A 23533-nucleotide genomic window follows, 5' to 3' on the forward strand; every position below is an offset into this window, starting at 1 on the left:
GGTATTTCAAAAAGGTGGAAATAAAACTGTTTGGAGTCCACTCAAAAGTAAGTAATCTATAAAATACGTTATAAAAATTTTTCTCATCTGCATTTACAGTGAAGTCAGGTAGGCAATCAACTTCAGGAAAGAAAATTGTATGAAAATGTAAATCACATTTCTCAGTATTTGGTATTAATATTTCACCACAAAGCTATTAGATAGTTCTTACCATCTCCTTCCACACCAGGTCCAAAGACCTTGATTTTACTGGTGTCCACAGAAGGGTCAATCTTTACACGAGCAGGGAACTTTGGCACTTTCTCTCCTCCATACTTCATAGACAATGTGTACATGCCAGCAAAGAGAGGAGCATAGGTGACAGCATGAGTTCCATCACCATTGTCTTGTATGTAAACCTCAGCTTTGGATCCAGAATCAGACACCGCTTCCATGGTGAGAACTCCAGGTCCTGCTTGAGTACAGTCAACATGAATCAGCCCAGCATCTCCTACTTTGCCATGCTCCAGGCCAGGACCTGTGGCAACTACTTTGGTGGGATCAAAAGGCATTTCAATTTCAGCTTGAAATGGTGACCCTGGGATATGGGTTTCTTCAAATAGGATGTTCACAAAGTATTCTCCAGGCATGGTTGGCAGGTAAGAAACAGAACATGTGCCGTCACCATTGTCAGAACATTCAATTTTGGCTTCGCACGGCCCCCCGTTGAAGCACATTGTACCAGGGATTTTTTTGCCTTCCTCTGGACCAACTATGTCCATAGGGTTTGATATCTGGGATATGTTTATTTCCCTGGTGGTTGAACTAGGTGGATGTACGTCTTTTTTTTTTTTTTTAACCTGACTTGGTTGGAGTTGCCAAACACAGGTGATATCGAATATAAAATATGATTGGCCACTGTCTGCAACACATCCTTTTTTTATTATTACACAGTACCTCAAAGGAGCTCACAATCCAATGTCCCTACCATAGTCATTTCTTTGCTAGAATAGTAACAGAGTATGATAAAGTGCAAGAGTCTGAAGTGCTTGCCCTGACTTGATTATCAAACTGATGACAAGGATGAAGCTTCAGCCCGATGTGTGTTGGTTTTGTTTAAGTCTTTCTTCAGCTTTATATTGGAATAAAGTGGACTTTTTAACATGAATATGTGACACTTTAATAGGGCTGCAACCTTTTGGTAGGCAGATATATTTTCATGTCAGCTGAAAAGTCACCAAGTGGAAATAATGACAAAACCAGTACAAAACAAACTGCATATTTCTAACAGGGCCAAGTGGTGTTTGAACTTAAAAGATAGTTTAAATTGTTTTCGAAAGTTTTTTTTTTTTTTTTTAAGTAAACATTTACATAGGGGGTGGAAGGATAATAGCTTGGTAAGGTGTTGTAAAAGAACTAAGTCCCTTAGTTTGAATGCTGTTAAATGCCATTTTATTTAGCTTTTATTTTTCTTTAAATAGCTGGCATGTGTAATCACACCACACTCCAGAAAAGTGGATAAAATGTCTAATACATTAACACAAACCAAGGCACAGCACAAGAGACCTTACATGAACTAAAATTAGAAGCAGACACAGCATATGCTGGACATAAAAAGATCTCAATAGTCTATTGTGCTAAATTGCCAGGCACAGGTATACGAGTGAACAGTACCCCACAGTCCAGACCCTGGCAATATCCAAGGGGCTCACATTTTGGTTGTACACCCACTCCCCCGGGCCAAAGGTGCTGTGACAGATTGTGCTGTATGGAGCTGGCATCAGACCATGTGTCAGACATTATAAAAATCACAATACTGTTAAGTAGTTCTCAGCTTGCCTGGGGGCTTCTCTGGTAACACAGTCATGCTGTTAACTTTTATTATGATAAATGATTTAGGGCCCTTGAGTCTTTTCTTTGTAAACTCAAATCTATATTAAGATGCTACAGACCTTGTTCAGAAACATTATACAGTATTTCTTACATATAAACTCCTCTACACCAACGGCACGTAACTGGGTTCCCCACAGACTTTTGGTTCACAGATCTATGCACAAAAAATACAACGGATCTGATCTAAAAGGTTTCTGTGAGAAAGACAGGAGAAATTACAATATGCCTACACATTAGTATTGTTGTCACTGACCAGCTCAGGAGCTCTTTATTTGCTTTAGTAGAGATCGAGACGGTTTCCAAAAAAATTCCTTTTAAGAACAGGGGGTACTTTAGAACTAAAATTCCATTACTTAAACTGAACATTACACTAAAACTACCAAGCCATTTATTCAGTATGAATATCTAGTAATAAACCATATTTAAATTTGCCTTGTTCTGTAATTGGAGAGATGCTATTTTATTAGGTTTTTAGTTCTACTAATGAGTATCAAGGAGGTACATATGACAGTGGTAATATCCACGTAGGTACTTGGTCAACTTTAACCAATCCCCATGGATGAAGACTGTCCAAAAAGAGCATGAAAGATATGACATTGTGTAGAACCATTATGTTCTAAATAGATCCCACCCCATAAATATGCTTGGTTCTACATGGCTTGAGAATTGCTGCAAAATCATGGCAATAAAGATGTATAAAATGGAAGACAAAAGGACGGAGACCAACAGCCTCACACAGCAATTTAATATCTTTTTCCTGGCAATTTTAAAATAAATTACCTATCTGGCTATGCTATTACTTGACAGGATTGTTTTTACAAACTTTCAAATCTCCCATGCTGTTCCCAGACCATGACCATTTGTTTTGACACAATCCACAGTGACTGAGTTACCTGATTTATTATATTTGGTATTACTACACAGTATTTGTACAGCGCTGTCGGTGCTATATAAAGTTCGTAGTCATGTCACTGGCTGTGCCTCAAAGGGGCTCACAATCCAATGTCCTTACCATAGTCTTTCATACAGTCTAAGGTAAATTTAGGGGGGAAGCCAATTAACCTAACTGCATGTTTTTGGAATTTGGGAGGAAACCGGAGTAAACTCAGGCAAACCACGAGGAGAACCTGCAAACTACATGCAGACAGTGTCCTGGTTGACATTCAAGCCTGGGACCTAGCGCTACAAAAGCCAGAGTGCCACCACTAACCACTGAGCCACCGTGCTGCCCACACCTGTATGGTAATAAAAGCTGCAAAGTTGCAAAATATCCAACATTACAGAACCAAGTCCAGCTAACTACAATTATAAACACTAGATATACCATGACTTGGATAAGTGACAACTTCCACAGATATAGAAAGGAGCATGTTCAAAACTAATAAATCTCCTGGAAAAATCCATGATAAACAGATACAGCAATCCGCTAAGCAAATGCTCTGACAGTCAAGTATCTTTAATTTGTTGTTGCTGCCTGTTTTAGTTCATACACACAAGTCAATGTTGCACACATTTTACTTTTATTAGTTTATAAACACATGTGTTTTACCTATACGTATCTCTCCACTTTGCATAAATGTAAGCAAAAGCTGCTTCCTAAAACAACACAACAGCAAGAATATTACCAACATAAATGCATAAAAAGTGGCTGTAAAAAGTACTTAAGGAGGCAAACTCCTAAGAATAGAAGCCACAATTCCCCAATTTATGGCACATCACCCATCATAAAGTGACATCATAAAACAAGGAATTAGGTGCTTTAAGAAAAACTATGCAAACTGCAGAATATTTTATAAGCCATAACTGTAAAACCCCTACTTAAAAAAATGACATAGTTGTCATAATCACAGCACTGAACCTTTCTTTGTATGGTCTTCTTCTTTAAATGACCCAATGTAATAGTTCTTATTAAAAAACAAAATTTGTGTTTCCAGTAACCAAATCATTAATTCTGAGATATTTTTGTGTGGCCATTTCCAAATGTAAGGAAAAGAATGAAGAGAGATTTATGGTGGGGCAGAGAGAATTCTGCACAATGAGCCATTCACATTATAACTATTCAAGAAATGTTGCTCCTTTGTGCATCTTGAGTAGCTCCCACTGTTGTGATTCAGAATAATGGCCCCTGTTTCTGCAGGGCTCTGGCATGTAACTAATATTGTTGTGTTATCTTTGCACATTAATATCTTAGTACACAAACAGGACCTATGATCTTTTATGTTGGAATGACAAGAAAAATAGCAGAATCCCTGTCTACTATCTCGGGGCAGAGGGCAGTAAAATAAATGCTCCATTTATCAATGGCTTCATTGTGTTTAAGTCACACAGACTTCAGAGACTAAATGCCAAACACAGTCTTGTTTTGTGTGGTTAGAGAAGAACTCCAGATTAGGCTTAAAATGCCACAGACATTTATAAAACTATGCTGTAAACATGAGCAGATACACTCTTGTAAAAATGTCTGAACCTGATGAAATCTGCTATATCCCTGCAAATGAGCTTCTGGCAAACCCAATAACTAAAATAAATTGCTGTCGGGAAATAAGTTTTAAAAGAATTATAGGGGGCCAATGAAAATTAGTTACTAATCCCATGCAGTCCCAGCATCTCCACCACTGACACCTTATGGGTGCTTCAGGTGATGTACAGGTTTTTACCATTAAAACCATATAGATGCTGAAAATAGTAAGGTTCTCTTCAGACCCTGCCATTTCCTTGCAGTGCATTGACATGCAATATTTTGAGGATTAATGTATGTTGCAATTAGGCAATCTGTTCCATTGGAATGGACTTAGTTAAGAAAAACCAAATCCGCACCCATTATTTCATGTGCGTTGTGGTGTATGGTATAACACCATACACCACAACGCAAATGAGTTACCATGTTTTGCAGTAATGTGTGTTTACTACATGATACACCAATGCATAGGCGTTTTACACAGAGGATGAGGAGTGTCTTTTTTACAGTAGAGTTTTGTAACAAAAATTGCTCAGCTATAAGAAATGCCTTCCTGGATTTGTCAAAAACTTCTCAGCATTTGTACCAAGAAACCCAAAAGCAAAACAAATATGCAGGCAATACTTTTTGTTTTTGAGATGTGGTTTCTGGGTATAACATTTAACGGTAAGAAATAAAAGAATGCTTTATGGACATATGCTTTATGTTTTGTCATCTTAAACCAGCAATCCAGTTGAATGAAAGAAATTTGCATTTAAACTATTTCAGGGACAAAGCCTTCCTGCTGAATGGTACCAATATTCATCCTTGCCTTCTATCTTTAACTTGCTGCCAAAACAGATAAATCTACTTAATTGCTGGCTTCTCTGAATTCTAAACATCCCTGCATTAGACTTTGTTCAAATTCAGCACAATGTATTCAGAGTGCTGCCCTCTTTGAGCAAACTGCGCTGTCTCCATGTATCCTGAAGCATAAGAAGGTTGTCCAGTACAGAAAAATGTGACAGATCAGTCTGCAGAAATATGGGGGAAAGCCATAAGGATAAAAATAAAAGGATGGAATCATCCAGTCTCTGATTGCCGAAGACATGTCCGTGGGGTAATCTCCACCTCTGCATTCCTGTTACTTAGAGAAGTGAGGGAAAAGCTTTTCAAAAGACAGACATATAATGGAAAGGAGACCAACTGTTTTCCCACTGGGGAGATATCCTTACCTTGCTGTTCTAACAACTGCCTGCAGGTCAGACACGGATTGAGAAGGTTTGACGGGACAGGAAAAAAGTGCACATATCACGCACAAAAATAAAAACTTGTGTTAAAGATTTGTAATTAAAGAGAAGCATGGGGATAGGGCAATGGTAAAACAAGTTGTCCACTGTTATTGAGACAACCCCCCAAATGTATGGAGATAGTAGAAGCCTTGGTAGGTCTACTGCATTGATGGTAGGTACACCGTCATGGGATACCCTAGACAATGATGAATTTCAGTTACTGCTCTAACAAAATGTTAATTGCACAATATGGAATACGTGCTTGTTTTTCTTGTTTGAATGTGAATAATAATGAAAATGTATGATGGGGACAAGGAGTGGACAGATAGAAATTTGAATAAATGGGAATTGAGGGAAAGGAGATGGCTTGCCAAAGAGAACAAACTGATGGGGTGAATCCAAAATAAACAGGGATGTGTGGGGGAATACGTCTGCTTGCACATCTATTTCCACAAAAAAAAAAAATATATATATATATATATATTTAGTGTGTGTGGCATATCCAGGAGAGTACCAACTGCTCATTGATTGATGGTATTGATAGATTTTAGGTAGCTTTAAGTTGCTCTTTAAAGCAAATATAAAGCGGTGGAAAAAATCCTGATGCGATGTGTCGCTGGGTAGAGCAGAGTGATGTCGCCTATGACCAACTAAAGCAATGAGTGTGCCTTTGATAAATGGATAGGCACCTTACATTTTACAGGCCAATTTCAAAAGAAATTAAATCCATTATGCCTTGATAGCTAGCTATACAGTACCGTTAAATGATGGGATTGGGTGAGATGCTCACTGCCATTCCACTGAACAATTACAGAGACACAGGTCTCTGCTATATGGTAGTCCTATAAATCACTCTAGCATATGGACAATGTTTTCTATAAAGTTACAGAAACCACAAAAGTTTATGGTTCCATGGTTTTTGGAAACAGCTGCAGCATGTCACATGCCTGTGTTACACAGTCACAGGTTGAAAGTTGAAAATTGAAGAAGGTAATGTAGTGCATGGGCAGAAAAAAGTAATACAAAAGGCAGACAATTATGCTCATGCGGATCTGGCAATTTATTTATGTATAATAGAATAGAAATATTGTTCGAGCAGCAAATCAGTTACAAAATTATATGTGTAGACCAGTCTATATATGCAAACGCAATTTGTTTTTGAACCTTTCAAAGGCTTACCTAGTGATCCAACATCTGGACCAATGGACTCCACTACAAAATCGGCCGATTTTCCAACAACACCTCCGGTGAGACCAGGGCCCCATGCTCGCACTTTCTGAGGTCCTGCTTCAGGCCCCACTTGAACTTCGAATGGGCTGGGAGAAAAATGAAAATGCAAATATATAACAGACAATGTAATCAGCCACTTTGTGCTATCAAAGGACAAATAATAGCACCCCCCTTGAACTGAATTATTCAATGTGATCACGTTAAAAACTTGAAATCAGTCAGTTAACATTCTTCCACTGAACTGCTGATAGCACTTCTAACTTTCCTATCATTTGTTGACTCTGCAAACTGTAAAAGGAACACTATAATGAACATGAAAACACCTCGGTACCTGTATGTGGTTAATACCTGTTAATGTGAGATGACAATGGACTTTGTAAAGCGCTGCGTAATATGTCAGCGCTATATAAACACTGGCTAATAATAAAGTACGCAGTTTATGAGTTCCTAATACTTGGCTTTGTTTACATTTTTCTCCACATTTACATGCAATGAAAGAAGTTTTGATTGGCCAAAAAACATTACTGTTTTTATAAATAGATTTGCTTATGCCATTATAAACTAATCCAAATCAATTAATAAAAGGCTTCATGGCTTAACACTTTAAAACCAAATAACTTGTATTACCTTGTTACCAACAACAAGACTTAGTACAGCACCATTCAGCTGTACAAGATGTAAAATGAATCTTACCTCCCTATCTGGCAAGCTTCCAAATTATTTCAAAATCTCCCTAGAATGTAGAAGAAAAAAAATGTTCCCAGCGACCTTTGCATAGTCCTCACACAATGATCAATCCCAGGACTTGGTTAATGATTTTCTCTGTATAACAGAGACTAGGATATCCTTCTCTTACAGTGCTTCTGGTATTTGATGTAACTTAGTAACTTGAAGGTTGTTGCCAGGATTGTTCTGTGATTTAATTGCAAAGTACTTCAAGTGATCCCGTCAGTAATTCTTATAATGACACTAAGACCAGTTTGCAAAAAGTTAAACACCTTTTCTTCAGCCAAAGGCCTAAAACTTTTTTGGTATTACAGATTTCCCTCCACAGATGGTATCTGTCCCTAACCCGCAGGCAGGCCAATGCGAGGAATCACAGTGTGCAATGGGGTGTTTAAAATGCCCAGAATTTGAGAACATTGCACACTGAAAATGTATTTGCCTTCTTGAAGCACAAAAAAAAAAAAAAAAGGCTGGTGACTCCGCTATCATAGTGACCTTCTCATTTATTACATTGGGTGCGATTTACTAAAGGAAAACTGGCTATTAACCTAATGTGAATTACCACCACGCAAGGGATAAATTATTAGGCTTTAGTGGATATGGTTATAGTTACCTTTGCAAAGAATACCCAATCATGTGGGTAAGAAAACATTTCCCTTGCACATGAATTGATGGTTCAAGTCAGCAGAGCTTCATCCTATTTAATAAACTAAGTGAAATACCCATTGTAAGGGAATAATTCACTGTGTGAACAACATAAATAGCAAATAAACCCTACTGAGTCAATTACCCAGAAAAACTCCACAGATAAAAACTTTTCTCCAAGTTTAACGGTTTTGTGTATCCCGGATCACAAAATCAAAGAAATAGGCACGACAGCTAGGCAACTAGCAATTTTCAGAAAATGGTCTAAAAAGAAAACTCTCTTTTTTATTATAGATTGTTTCCAAGTAAAAATATAGTGCATGTTCCTCTAGGCAATTATTATACTGGTTGTTAGTATACAAGTAGCTTTATTCAGTAGTTCAAGTGAAGGCTCAGATCAAGTACAAACCTACCTTTCTATCCTTTCTAAATAGCCTGCATTCTACAGCCATAATTCTCATGCCACTAGCCATACCTTCAAGGGCATGCCTAACATGTTTCTGTGGGATCACAAAAATCTCAAGAGATAGGAATCTATGAAGGCTCATTGGAAAAGAAAAGTCAGCTGTAAAAATTACAATTTTTAACTTTGTGAAGAGGCCTGAAAGTGTTAAATTTAGAAGCTGGAGAGGTAGTTTAGATCTTCTCTGGGCGTTGTGGTTCCTCCTGTCACGTGTTGTGTTCAATACATCTTGTAGTGATGTAGGGGTCAGCAGGGAAAACACTATTTAACACAGAGAACCACTGTATCGTCTTACCCCCAAAAAAAAAGTTTAGAAAAAGACAACTGGGCAGAGCTGACACCCTTTTTTGCAATTCCAGCAGTGTCCGTGCACGACAGGGGAATTAAAGATTATGTACATCCCTAACAGATTACATGCGTATGTTTATGTATCTGCCAAGCCTTTAAAAGGATGTTGTGCATGTACTGCAGAGATGTATGCAATTTTTTGGCTCATTATTATTTCCGGACATTAGCAATCAATGGAACTGAAATTCTTTGGCTTGAGCTGTCACGGCAAAGTCCACTTGAAATAAACACATTCTCTAGTGACAAACTGGAAATATATGATTAAATACATTGCACATCATCTTAAACAATTCCTAACTATGCATTGCATTTTGTCACGCCATATGTTTCATTCGAGGTTAAATATTTTTAAAGGCTACGGCAACCATCTCCGTTCATACATGAGGCATGGTGCTGAATGTTTACAAGACAAAACCTTCATCTTACCTTTTTGGGATGTGATGTCCTCCCCAAGTAATAGTGACCACATATTTCCCAGGGTTCAGGGGGTAATACTCAAACAAATGTACTCCATCTACTGCCTCCAATTGTTTCACAGGCTCATCCAGACCCTCTGTCAAAACATGTCAACACAATGTTAGCTTTATCTGAAAGCAGCTTTCAGCCAGGACAGAAAAGAAGACAAATGAGATCTCTAAATAGAAGTGCTGAAATGTCCAAACTTTGGACAGGATAACCACAGTCTCCAACATTGTAGATGCTATTAGACATGCAAGGGATATGTCTGGAATGTTGAATAATCTCAACACTGCCAACATCTGTGCAGATTTGTGGTTCATTAAGCAGGACATTGAATCATTTCTATACACAGATGTACACATATACTAATAGCGGCAAATTGAAAGATCAATAGGTAGAGCTGTCACTATTGTGAGATGTCTTAAGAGTTCCAAGCTCTCACTAGAGAAATATGCGATTTCTTTTAATTTTCCACCAAATCTATTTTACTTTAAAGTGTACATTTGGTGCATTTACACATATTTTGTCCCTTTTCTTGCTCAACTGTTTTTGTTCAAGAGAGATCACCAATGAAGTAGAATTCTTATTCATTCTCATGGACAATACATAGTTCATGCTCTAGCAGAGCAGTAAACGAGAATACATGCAAAAGCCAAATTAATCTTAAAGCAGACCATCACCAAAAAAATGATTGGCCACTGAAAAACACAGATGGCAACCTTAACATGTCAATAGCTCAACTGTGCATGAATGTCAGGTATTTTTTTTAAAGGCCTAGCGCCACCTTAATATTTACCATTTTGTGCTTGCAATGTTCCCTGCAAATACCCCCCATTTCTAACTATTAAAAAAAAAAAATACTAGGTGGATGGTGATAAAGTTGTTAAAATTTAACTAATATTGCCAAATGTATAGCTAGCTCCTACAGCTAGGAGCAGCTCAGCTAACGTACATTATACAGCTGGGTTGACAGATATTTTATCCAACTGATACGTTGCCTTGATATACCAGCTTATCCCACAAAATAGCTGCACGAATTGTGTGTTTAGTATAAGTGCTCTTTAAAATGAAAGTCTTCTACGAATGAAAAAATAAAACTAGTGGACTAAAAATTAATCCAAGTCATTCACAAAAATGATCCATACTAGAGAACAAATAAACAATACTAGAGAACAAATACTACTAGAGAACAAATAAATAAAACATGATTATTCTAAAATTTCAGCAGACAGCAATTCGTCATGTCCACTCCTTGTTCCAAAAGCAGAGAGAAAATAGCTGTGATATCAATTACCTAGACACGTTATTTTATTTGGCTAAAATAGAGAGGAGATTTTTGAATTGAAGTATTATAGTAAATAGACCCCAAGACATTGGGAGTGTTTGCATACAGTTAAACAATAGCAGACACTTACTTGGCCCCTTCACTGAAACATGGAAAAAATACCCATTGTAGAAGTGCATTCTCTCTATAGCAATGTAGTATGTGCCTCCTGGACGTGTCAAAGGCAAATGTATTTTATTTTCTATAACAAGCTGGGGTGGGTCTTACATCAAGGCGTATTGTTTAACCGGGGTATAACCCGCAAGGGGGTCCAAGACAGAGTTGTCTAACTATATGGGTATATTGCATACCATGCATGTTTATTGTATCTGAGCTACTTACATGGGAAAAACTAACAATATCAATTTTATAATTTCAACATTTGTATTCAATATAAAAGAAAACCTAAGATGCCTTGAGATACCATTAACATTATGCTGGGGATGACATTCCTAAACAAACTGCATTTTCTCATCACTAAACCTACAGAGGCTGGAAATTTTATAATGTAACAAAGAAACTCATTGTGAACCTAATTATGAATAAATGCAGATATACCCCAAGTTAGTGCTTAGCTAATTCCCCTAGCTCTGTTTTTTTAGCTATGAATAATTAACTATTACACACTGAGTCCTCCCTTAACGTTTTTCAGAAGCGCAATTTTTTGGAATTGGAAAAGTTATTAAATTTATTGGGAGAGTTTCGGTAATAGAACACAAGGGGATTTCTGCAAAAGTTTGATACTTACCTTCCCCAACATTGACCACATACGGACTTTTAGGTGTGACTTCTCCACCGAATGTGATAGTGACAGAATGAGGTCCAGGCTTCACTGGCTTGTAGGTGCATCGATACACACAATTTCCTTTATCTTCAAGTGTAATATCCACAGTATTGTTTTTCTCCTGAGGATCAACCACTTCAATTCGGATTTCTCCAACACCAGCACCTACAACAGATTAATATTTCGAAAAAAGGTGAAGTTTGGGTATGTAATAAAACACACAAACCACACATAAAAGCATTCTTAAAATGGACTGTATGGTTTTCTTTTAAATATAACTGGTGCAAATAAATGTAAATTCTTGATAACTTCTCGTAGTGCCCAGCACAGTAGGGGTAAGATATAGTCAGCCTAAAGATTTATAATGCATTGCACAAAACGGTCTAATACAGGGAACTGCCTGAAGTAAAATTATCCTGATCCCAAAATCAAGTTGGCATCCCTGACCTCTATTTTATCAGCATGACATCTAGAATTTTCTATGGGGAGTTGTGGGTCAGCCTACAAGAATCATGTGCAGATAAGGGAGTTGTTCATAACAGTTGAATATGTTTAGATAATTTGGATAACAAATATTTGAAACTAAAAAAAAAACAAAAAAACACTATATAAAAGTTCTAAAAACAGAAAATATTTATTACAAAGTGCATCTATGGTGTAACTGTGTTAAGAAACTAAGACACAGTGTGATATGGTGAATGTCTTTGTTCTAAATGCTCTGATTTGCCAGCTATACTCCGGAAAGGGATTACATCATATGAATCCTTGCCTGGAGTAATTAAAAAAAGCAAACAGCCGGCCATTATGCAGCCAGTGAATTCTTGTTCCAAGAATAGAACATTCTATATTTTTTGAAGATGAAGTTATATTTTGCCTCTGCTGGTTAATCAATCCCCTTTCATTAAATAAATTAAAAAAAAACATTTTGGTAATTACATATTTCATTTTATACCTAGTATTGTCATCACAGGATCTGTGCTTCTATACACAAAAGCTTTTTCAGCTGAAAACAGAAAACTGCCCTGGCTTGGGATAAAATATAGGGGGGCATAAGTGGATATCAACTGGATCCCAGCACCACTTTGAAAGGCCCACACCACAAGACAAATAAAGACCACCATTTGAAGGTAACAGTAAAGCCCTAACTTGTATCATTGCTTTATTACATAGTAGCCTCTTCTGCCACCAACTCTCCAGCTTTAACTTTAACAAAACTGGAGCCAGGACTTGTCGGGCTATGAAAAGTATCAATCCTGAACACCCTCCAGCTAGGGTATTTTATTGTCTCTGACTTTATGCAGCTTCTAATGTAAAGCTCAAATTGTGCAGAATAGCAAAGAGGACAATTTTAGTACAGGAGAGGAACCTGTACAACTGTGCACAACTGAGGGTCAGATTGGACTTCAGCTTTAAAGGGAGAAATAGAAGAAGGAGTGTTATTCAATTTTCAATGTATTTTTAAATATGTGCATAGAGATAAGTTTATAAATAATTTTTTTCGGGTGCAAATAACAAAAATTTCGGGAAATAACTATGGAGTTACTATTGATCCCCGGAGGGTCTATGAAATATTTATTACAGGTCCTGTATAATTATTACAGGTTAAATAACCTTTTTTACTTTATCTGGTGATCAACAAATTTTTTGCCCTAGAATGTCAATGTTTGATCATCATACCTTCCTATCTCCGGAGGAGTTGTCAGTCTAGTAAAGGAATACTTTCCAAGACTGACACTTTCCCCACTCTTCCACAATAAGGGGAAGGTGATGTGCACTTCTTAATGAGAGCTGGCAACATGGTAACTAAGGCTAGGTACACAAATGCAATGGTTCTTGTCCGATAAACGGCTCAGGGCTGATATCAGACGAGAATCTTGCGTGTGTAGTGCTCATTGTTCATTGCCTGAACGACTGTCCCGGTGGATCCATGAATGATGGGCGACGAATGATAGTAATGGAAGTGAAGGGGGAGAGATTGCAGAGGGGTGGCACTCTGTCGTTCTCCCCCCTCCATAGAGCAGAGGGGTGCTGTATGTACAGCACTTGTTCATGAATCATGCAGATGTTTGTCATTGGAAAGGATCGTAAAAGATTCTTTCCAAGGACAATTATTGCATGTGTGTACGTAGCCTAAGCATAGAACAGAAAAAGCACAAGAAGTTATCGCCTCAGAAGATTTCTGGCAGGATAAAAAGATATTTTTTGGACCTGTCAAACACATAGGAAAACATTTTCAATAGTACATTTACCAGACCAGAAGGGGCAAATAAGAGCAATTATATTGTTTCAGGTTTATACTTTAAACATTAACTGCTAATTACCAGAGTACAGAAAACCTTTCCCAAAACGAAGCCCAGCTGCTCTGTCTGTATAGATTATGGTGGATAACCTTTATTTTAAACACAAATGCAGGTTACATATGCACAGAACAAGCCATCAGCCTGTGGGGACACTGCGGTGTAGACACTGGAGAAAGAATCAGCTTCCATCCTCAGCGTTCCTAGCAGAAAGCACAGTGTAGTATTTTCGTTGGCTCAGCAATGCTAGCCGGTGCTTAGTGGAATAAGAACATCCTTTGTGTTTTTCTGTTCTAAAATTAGCAGCACAGGAGGAACTAGCTAATATTTCAACCCAGGCTCTATTACCAAAGCAATCGTATTAATGAAAAAGAGAAGCACGGAAAGAATAACACAAACCGACATACGAGTGTAAATATACACATACTATGACATGAGTTTTCTTCCCTGCAGAACTTTAATATTTAGATAATACTATGTATATCATCGTTACATACACAGAGTAAAAACCAGTACCAGGCCTCTTTCATATCGTCTTGCACTTTACAGCATGCTCTGTGTTGTGAATGCTCAACATGTCTAACAGGTTTGGCGAATACTGGAATACTCCAACACTCGGAATTTAAAGAGCAACTTTGGGTAGTAACAAAACTTATTTACCAAACTATTATGCTATCCACAAAACTGTATAAGTAATGCCAAATGTTTTAAACAACTTGGCACCATTGGCGTTTTATAAAATCCGTAAAATTAACATGATTGTGCCTAGAGTTGCCATTCCCCCCCTCTTACTGTATATTACCCTGCAATAACCCTAAATGACTGCGCAGGATCGGAACAAACATGCTTATTGATAATATGGTATGACAAATTGAACAGACTGGCTAATCTACAGACCTTTCTTACTTTTGTTTCCATGCAAAGAACATAGCTACTAATACAAAAAAAAAAAAATGTAATTTGTAATATCTATGTGTATGCACAGGCTGCTAACAAAGATTAGATGAAGCTTAATGGTAATTGCTCCATAAAAAGGAGCACTGCTCTGTGACTTGAAGCACTGGTCTCTCTTTAGTGGTCTGGAGTACTCCCACTACAGGGAAGCCTGGGACCGCAAGAAGGGATAGGTGAAGGGCTGACATGACAGGGGGACTTATGTGGTCTGGCAATTGAGGTCCTCAATGGCAGTGGTTGGAGGGAGGTGTTCCTGGTGATGCACGTTGCTGCTTTTGGTCTGGCGTCACCGCTGTGAGTGCCGAGTGTCATTTCCAAGGAGGTGTTGATTGTTAAATGAGACGTCGTGTAACAAAATGGTCAACAGCAGTAATTACCAGAACTACATTACTTAGCATCTCTGACCTAAGCAACTTGCACAGTTTATAAAGCGAAGAAAATATAGAATAATGCCAAAACCTAAAAATTTTGAAAACTAAAATATAAGAACAGAACAATACACACCTGCAGTATAAATGTCGAAGTAAGTGGGTTTATTGGCAATGTTACCAGTTGCCTCCAATCCAGGCCCTTTAGCTGTGACTTTACTGGCGTCTCCCTGAGCCTTCTCAACATCCACTTCAAATGGGCTCTTTGAAATGTGCTGACCGGCAAAGAGCACGGTAACCTATAAAACACAACATAAAACATAAGAAGTTTGGGCAGCATGCACAATTTAGAAATGGGTTTAACTAGCAAAAGATTGAAGTGTAGCGTGTTAAAAGATTGACACTGCCATAAAACTGGGGTGGGCCAGTGCCTGTCTTGGCTTGTTAAGTGTTACAATTCTCAAAATGAAGATCAATTTAAAACCAGAAGCTTCAAAATAGAGTACATAACTTCATTTCTTTCAAGATGTGTATAAGATAATAAACATTTTTTATAAAAGCAGGAAAATAATAAAGATGATCTTTAAAAAAAAAATGATGTAATCTGGCCCGCAAAGTTGTCTGTCAGCCCATCTCAGAAATGCCGACAAAGCTAAAAATGTAAAGGATAGCTCTGGGGAAGCCTTATGTCATGGCTGGACTGCCTATGTCAACAGCTTACTAATGACATCAGCTTTACAACCTATATCTATGCCTCTAGCCAAATCTCAGATTCTCGTGATAGATGGTTTAGGAAATTACTTGGTTTATGGGGTACTACTTAGGATGCCAGTAAATCTTTAATGAAACAAGCAATATATAAAGTACAGTAACGGAGTAACAACCATAATTCATCACTCAATGGTTTGATGCAGTTGCTTAAAGTCATTCTTCACCATAGCTAAAAACAAACAAGCGATAACAGCAAAGAATTCTGAAAACAGAACTAAATGTTCTTCCCCGTGAACCAGTCTGAATCTGATTGTGGAACAAATCATAAGTTTATAGGGCCTTCATTCCACAGTTAACTCCTTGGGGCACTTGGACGCAAAAGAGTTTTCCAAACTAGTTGCCATTTTCTCCAAATGCCATACCCTCAGTAATCTGATAATGTATTACCTTTTTCATAACATTTGATATGTGATGTGTGATTTTTTATAAGATATATAACGTATATACAACTATCATATGTAACCATTTTAGGTATTCAGCAAAAGTAAACACTGGCCATGCACCACAATAGAAGACTACCCCCAAGAGACAAATAGATTCATCAGGCTGTAATATTTGAATAAATGTACTCAGAGAAAAGAGATTAGTATTAGTTTGTTTAAGAAGTGCCCCATTAATCTAAAGTAGAGTTATGTTCTAGAGAAATGTCCCTTTAATCCTTTAAAACCAGACCCTTAGATGAAAAATCTGTACACATTATTTGAGGACTAAAAGGTCCCATAATCTGCTTAATGCATATGTGGATGCCTAATGGGGGTTTAATTACTGACATTATCGCTGGATCAAGGATACTTGGTGTTTTAGGGTTGGTGCCAAGTTGTGTAGCTTTCAATGCCAAGAAATAAGGTATACTTTTCTTTAGGCATTTTTTTTTTAAACTTCTCATAACTTGTGCAAATACTTATGATTTGTTAAGGATGTCAACTACACTTTTCCTGTGACTATACTCAATAAAAACCTTGTCCCTCAATCAACAGGATGACAAAGATGTATATTTATAAAGGTGCTATTGATTGGTGGAGTGATCATCCACCAATATCTGGTGCCAGACGACTGTTGGAAGAAACGTCACATTATTAGTGTTTTTTTCTGGCCAGATTTGCTGTCCGTGTGAATCCTCTGCACTGCCATTCACTGAACATCTGCTTTTTATACCAAATTTTGAATAAGTGAACCTTGCAGATATTGGGGAAGGCTTGCTGTATTAGTACAAAGCTGTTACTCTTGAACTCAGGAAAAGTCCGGGGATTTTTGATTGTGTTGCAGGACCACACTAGTGACAAAGACATAGTTGTATATATACAGTATTATTTACATTTAGAAATGTAGGACTTGATAACATTTATCACCATATACCCCCAAAAAGAATTTACAATTTTTTATGGTATACAGATGATTTAAAAGGAGTCAATGCACAAAGCCACCTGATACCGAGAAAATCAGGTCCTGGTCAGCTGCAATGTTGGCTGTACCCGGAAGGATCTGTATGCTTCCAATCACTTCAGAGGTAATATTGAATAAAAATATAGTGTTATTGAAGTGATGATCAGGTGGAGAATATTTGCTTTGTGTTACTTAAACTGATTGCCTTAATATATGTCTACATAGACATTGCCTCTGTTTTCATATAAAAATTCATTGATGTTCTATTATCTAGAACATAATAGTTGTCTGTAACAGATGGCTTACCTTGTGCATGCCGGTCACTTTGGGCACATACTCAACGGAGAAGGTCTTGTTTTTGTCATTGTTGGCTGTGACCTTGGCCTTCATAAAGACACACAAGTTAATAGATAAACGGTATGTGGCATTATTGGAATACTGTACATATTTGGCATATCTTCTAAATAATAAAAACACCCTGCAATACAAATACATCATTTGAAAGGAGACAGCCCTGCTTTATTCATTAACGTATTATACAGGCTGGCAGCAGTTTGAGGGTGGAAAACGCAGTCATTTTACTATAGTTTTGTTTTTTAGCCAATTTAAATCACATTGAACATTTGCAAACACAGTAGTCAATAGTAACTTGATAGTACCTTTAATGCTTTTCAGCAGTCAGGTTATTGACATTTCTTGCTAATTTGTTACTAAAGATAACTGCACTTTGCATACTATTCTTTACCTTATTAAATAAAACTGCATTTCCATATTTTACATATCATAAACACAGCTATCAAACAAAAAGGGAAAAACAGCTGTGCAAGGTATTAAAATAAGAAACGGCCACTCAAATGGTATTTAATATATGCTTATATGTACAATATAGTAAGAATTGTACATATTTTATGGCATAGTAAAAAGTGTAAGCATTTTAGGTTTATTTAGCAAAAAAATAAGTTAACTGCTAAAAACTCTAAAAAGTAAACAAGATGTAAAAACAAAAAAAAGCTATAAACAAGAGGTTAAAATCATAAAGCGGATAAAGTTCCCACTTTCTTGTTGAAAAAGCCCTGACTGTGTGAGACAATTTTGAATTAGTATATGATCAGGGGCTGGAAAGGAAGGTCAAAATAGGAAAATGAACTAGACAATATTACAGGTAGGCAAATAAGACAATTCACTTTAACTGTAAAAAAAATCTATTTGCATTGATCAAATCAGGGGAAAAAAATATATATTATATACTTGACGAGCACCATTAAATATCAGAGGCACTGACACATCAATAAAAAATGTGAACAATGGAACATGTGCGCCACTATTTCTATCGATCGTAGGCAAGGTTGAATCCCAAGTAGGGCTACATAAGTGGCAACTGATAGCGGTCCACAGTGATCTAGAATATACTTTAGAAACTTATGACAATAAGTGCACAGAGTTCTCCAAGACTTCCATGTGAAGTCAAAGAACACCAACCTCTTCTCTTAATCCTTCAGGGTCCTCCACAAAGACCAGGACCTCCCCTTGCCCTGCGCTAATGGTTTCCACAGTGAATGGTGCTGATCTTTTCACCATGTTTCCAGTTGGCTCCACACCTGAAAAAATATTGAATATAAAAACACATTTTAGGTATGGACGTCACAGAGAATCGGTATTTATGCTATGAGACAAAACATGCACAATGTGCAGAGTATTTGAATTACCTGATAAAACTATTCACAACTTTCTGAATTTTGCTTTGTTTTTTTCTTCTCAAGAAAAAAAAAAAAAAAAAAAGACCCTGGAGAGTTTCCAACATGGTGCTATATGTCATTGCATATATACTCCACATCAGCACTTTTAGTATAGTAAAACGCATCTATAACCTTACTTTTCTATAAAAAAAAAAATAATTGTGTGGCCTCATGAACATGACCCTGGTTTAAGGGAAACAGAGGCTAATGCATTTTTTATGTTAACATTAAAATTGTTTCTGTAGTTACAGGAAAGAGTGATCATGAAGCTCTCCAGTATAAGATGATAATTTGCGTGTTTACTCAAAACAAACATAATACATGAAATGACAGGGCAGCACATAAATCTAGGCTGCAAGGGCTGTATTTGTCAGTAAGTACTTAATTGGATTTATCAATAGTAAAAGAAAACAATGCTACTGGCTTTATATCCTTCATAAAAAGGGTTTGGAAAAAAAAAATATTACATAATTGTTATTTTAAAAAAAAAAAAACACAACTATTACACTCACCCATGTTAAGAACCTAGCGTGCCCTATAAAAAGTACTCTCTAATACATTAGCATTATTACATATTTTAACATCACGAAAGCACATAGATTCAATAATATATACAGTAAGCACATATGGGACCATTTATAAACAGATAACGTTAATGTGAACCCAAGGGGAGATGATGCCTTCATTGAACAAGCTTTGGCTTTTCTACTTTGCAAAAATCAGACTATGAAGCAGATCAGTTAAGATGGTCTCTAGTCGGCTTTTCTTCCAATTTGCAACAGCGTAACTGTAAATATGGTACAGATGAACAGGCAAAAAAAAAAATAGACTGAATGGGAAGCAATGGTTCAAATCTTTAAAGTGAAAAATAATAATGAAACAGATAAATTTGATATGGCAACTTTGTAAACTGCTGCATAATATGGACAGCACGTTGGCTCAGTGGTTAGGACTCCAGCCTTTGCAGTGCTGGGTCATTGATTGGAATCCCGACCAGGACAGTAAGGAGTTTTCAGGTTCTCCCCATGTTTGTGTTGGTCTCCTCCAGGTTTTCTCCCACATTCCAAAACAAACATGTAGTTAGGTTAATTGGTTTCCCCTCAAAATTGACATTAGACTGTCAAGATATATGACTATGGTAGGGATTGTGAGCTCCTTTGAGGGACGGTTAGTGACATGACTATGAACATTGTAAAATGCTGCGCAATATATCGTCTCTCTATAAATACTGTATAATAAGAATAAGTTGGTGCTATATAAATACTGGCAAATAAAATAGTAAAATGTAGCAGCCAAGATAAATGGTTGTATTAAAGCCACATTTTGGGTAGAACGTGATATTTACATTTATGGCTTGGTTACAGCTAATGTTAACATCAATTGGATTTTTAAAAAATCTTTCATTTCATATTAAATGAGCCTTGCAAATTAACAGTGGGACATTCAATACACACTTTAAGTATAGTATAGTATTTGTGATCAAACAATTAGCTCATTGTTTTCCCTTAGTTTTACATTTTAGAAGGGCCGATTATGGGACTATGGCTTACAGACCCTCGCACTCTGTATGAGAAAAGTGACTAAATTTCTACTGTAACTGACAAATGCACAGTGCCAAGTAACATTTTAACAGGTCAAAAACTTGGGAGTCATTTGTTCAATAATAAAGATGGCGTTACAACCCAAAGCAAAACAGAGATGGTTTGGACTATTTCTTAAATTTATCCAATTATGCATGCATATCAAAACTGCAGTTATTGAAGTCCCTGCACAAGTATTATATATATTACAAATATACATTGCAGAGAGCAGTTTAGAACAGACTAGTAACCATGTAAAAAGAAAATTTCTTGCCCTTTGAGTGGCACATGGCTTCCTGCGCATGCATTGTCCAGAGCCGGTAAATTTAGTGGTCCATGGGTCCAAAAAGGTTGGCGACTGCTATAGTGTATATGTATAAAATAATGAATTTGACATCCACTACACACCAATGTTACTGGTATATGTGCTTTATGATACAGAGAATACAACCTACAATAAACATTTGATAAATGCCCCATTGTAGAGGGAAGACTTCCAAGGTTTCTAGTGAGAGTGCAGCTCTTACCTTTGCCATAAGCTCTGGCTTTTTTGGGATTCAGTTTGGGCTTTAGAGGAGCTCCAGGTTTTAGTTTAGCCTTGGGGAACTGTGACAAGTATGTCATCACTGAGTGTTCATCTACATTGGGGTGAATGATCTCTTCTGGTGTGATCACCTGTAACAAATAGATTTTAAAAAAATGCTTTAATATGTGAAGCACGGAGATTCTGAAAACAGGATTTGATGAGGACACAAAATTACTTTCATGTGCTGCTGCAGAGCACAACAAACAGATTACATGTGCTATAGAACGTTAATGCTTGCCATAGATTCAAACAAAACACACACCAACAGATATGACAACATTGATAGTAAATTCAATATTTACAGCATTTTGTTCATAGAAGGCAACTAGATTTTCAGATGCAGTTTAGCTAAAAGTATAACCCATCTACACAACTATTGCTTTGTTGGTAAATTTTCAAGCTGATAAAGATAAACCATAGGGATGTTTTGCATACACCAATAATATGAAATGCATTTTCACATTAAACTAGCATCAGGATCACAACCTGTCTTAATATCAGCCAACTTTTACACCTTCCACAGCAGAAGTCAGAATAGAGGATAAGGACCACCACTAGAAGTCAACCTGACTCAGCTGCATGCAATGTGCCGACAGCAAATATACTGGCACAAAGGAAAGAAAAGTTTACCACTTTATAGTTTGCTCTCCAACCAGCTGGCTGAAAGTGCAATGTGAAACCACTGTATTATTTTAGGTCATTTCTTACCTGGTGCACAGCTGTCAACAAGGGCTCCCAGAGCTTTCCCGTCTTGCCAGTTTTGGTTGAAATTGGTAATTGGCAAATTAGGTATCTTGTTCTGAATCCAGCCAAGAAGTCTCTGTTTTGGGGTCTGATTTTTAGTCTCTTCATCACCTTCATCCTCCCAAACTGGCATAGAGATAGAGTAGTGCAAAATGAGGGTCCAGATAAGACCTAGGATCAGCTTCAGGTTTCCATCCACAATAGCTTTACTGTCTGGATAAAGAAAAAATTACATTAATAAAGGATGTCTGTAGACATCAGAGACGTACAGTATTTAAAATATATTACACAAAATCTGCGACTGCCTGGAGCCTATGGACTAAAATGAGAATTCATTACAGAATAGCTAGCTGGGTCTGAAAATAATTAGATTTACGTCATGGTCATTTGCTAGATCATTTTAACAGAAGAACGGGACAAATGCTTAAAGTGTTCACATTTTAACATAGGTGATAAATAAAAAAGAAAAAAAAAAGAAAAGAAACAAAAAGAAGTCTCCTAACCACCTTAAATAGCTGACAAATGAGTGTGAAATGTGAAAAGGATTTATTTATTCAGTCCCCAAACAACTATTTTTTTTTTTGCCCAAACAATAGCTTATATTTAATGCCTCTTACCTTTTTGTTCTCCACATTTACAATTTATACAGAATCAATGAAAGAAGGTGCTTGTTTAGGCAAGAAAAGGTCTAATTTTCATGCTGCACATAAACAGATAAACAAGAAACGAAACAAAGCGTTGGCTTTATATGCCAGAGAATTTTTGAGTAGACCAAAAGATATCCAATTCTCAGGTAAACATAATTTAAGCAAACTATAGTTGAGTGTGCACAGCTCCGGTATTATGCCAGGATATGCCGGCATCCCCCAGAGTTGGCCGGCTTAAATGAACTCCCCCATGTGCATCCTGGCCCGGCAAATCGCTGATGTTCAGCAAGCCAGAAAATAGGAATGCCTGTGACGAAACAGGGACAGGTAAATGTTATTCAAATTATTGTGATCAGGCAGGTATGTATAATTTATGGTAGAAGGGTCATTGCTTTCCCCTACTTCAACAAAGAACTGGTTTTGGTCATAATTTAGTTTGTGAATTCAGTTCCATTTTTAAACAAGCCTATGTAGTTGCCTGCACTGTGTAATAATTCACCCTTCAGTATGTAGCAATAGCATGCTCAAGTCCTTCTCAAAGTTCTACATGTCCCCCATGACTACCACTCATGTATGTACCCTACCTCACATCAGTAACGCAGCAGCCTTCCCGGCTTTCATGTAAACACAAAGCAGAAACAGAAGGCTGGATCGGCCAGATGGAACAAAGCTGCTGAGATCCAACTTAAGTGCTTCTGATGGGAACTATGAGGAGGACTTTTCTGCAGCTACAGAAGTCTGTCAGAGCTTAAGTTGAGAATATGTTGCTACTTAAAAGTTTATAGTCTGCAGGTAACTGTACAGTGCCAGCTTCACCCAATCTACCTATAATATATCATCAGGCATTTTTTATTAAGTTCTGGTTGGTATTCTGTGGAGTTGGAACA

The 23533-nt window shown here is 37.2% G+C and overlaps 1 protein-coding gene across 1 annotated transcript in view; it reads right to left on the minus strand.

Moving 5' to 3' along the window:
- Window positions 1–23533, minus strand: part of FLNB (filamin B) — a 124723-nt gene that overhangs the window by 43854 nt on the left and 57336 nt on the right. Inside the window, exons 2-12 of the mRNA XM_072421220.1 lie at window positions 21964–22212; window positions 21197–21442; window positions 18833–18951; window positions 17660–17737; window positions 15336–15498; window positions 11440–11745; window positions 10888–10965; window positions 9440–9566; window positions 6749–6917; window positions 968–983; window positions 212–736 (exon numbers count right to left, since the gene is read on the minus strand). Of these exons, the coding sequence (XP_072277321.1) occupies window positions 212–736; window positions 968–983; window positions 6749–6917; window positions 9440–9566; window positions 10888–10965; window positions 11440–11745; window positions 15336–15498; window positions 17660–17737; window positions 18833–18951; window positions 21197–21442; window positions 21964–22212 (2076 nt within the window). The remainder of the gene's footprint in view (window positions 1–211; window positions 737–967; window positions 984–6748; window positions 6918–9439; window positions 9567–10887; window positions 10966–11439; window positions 11746–15335; window positions 15499–17659; window positions 17738–18832; window positions 18952–21196; window positions 21443–21963; window positions 22213–23533) is intronic.

The sequence above is a fragment of the Pyxicephalus adspersus genome, chromosome 8 (genome assembly GCF_032062135.1).
Source record: "Pyxicephalus adspersus chromosome 8, UCB_Pads_2.0, whole genome shotgun sequence".
In the NCBI taxonomy this organism is placed as follows: domain Eukaryota; kingdom Metazoa; phylum Chordata; class Amphibia; order Anura; family Pyxicephalidae; genus Pyxicephalus; species Pyxicephalus adspersus.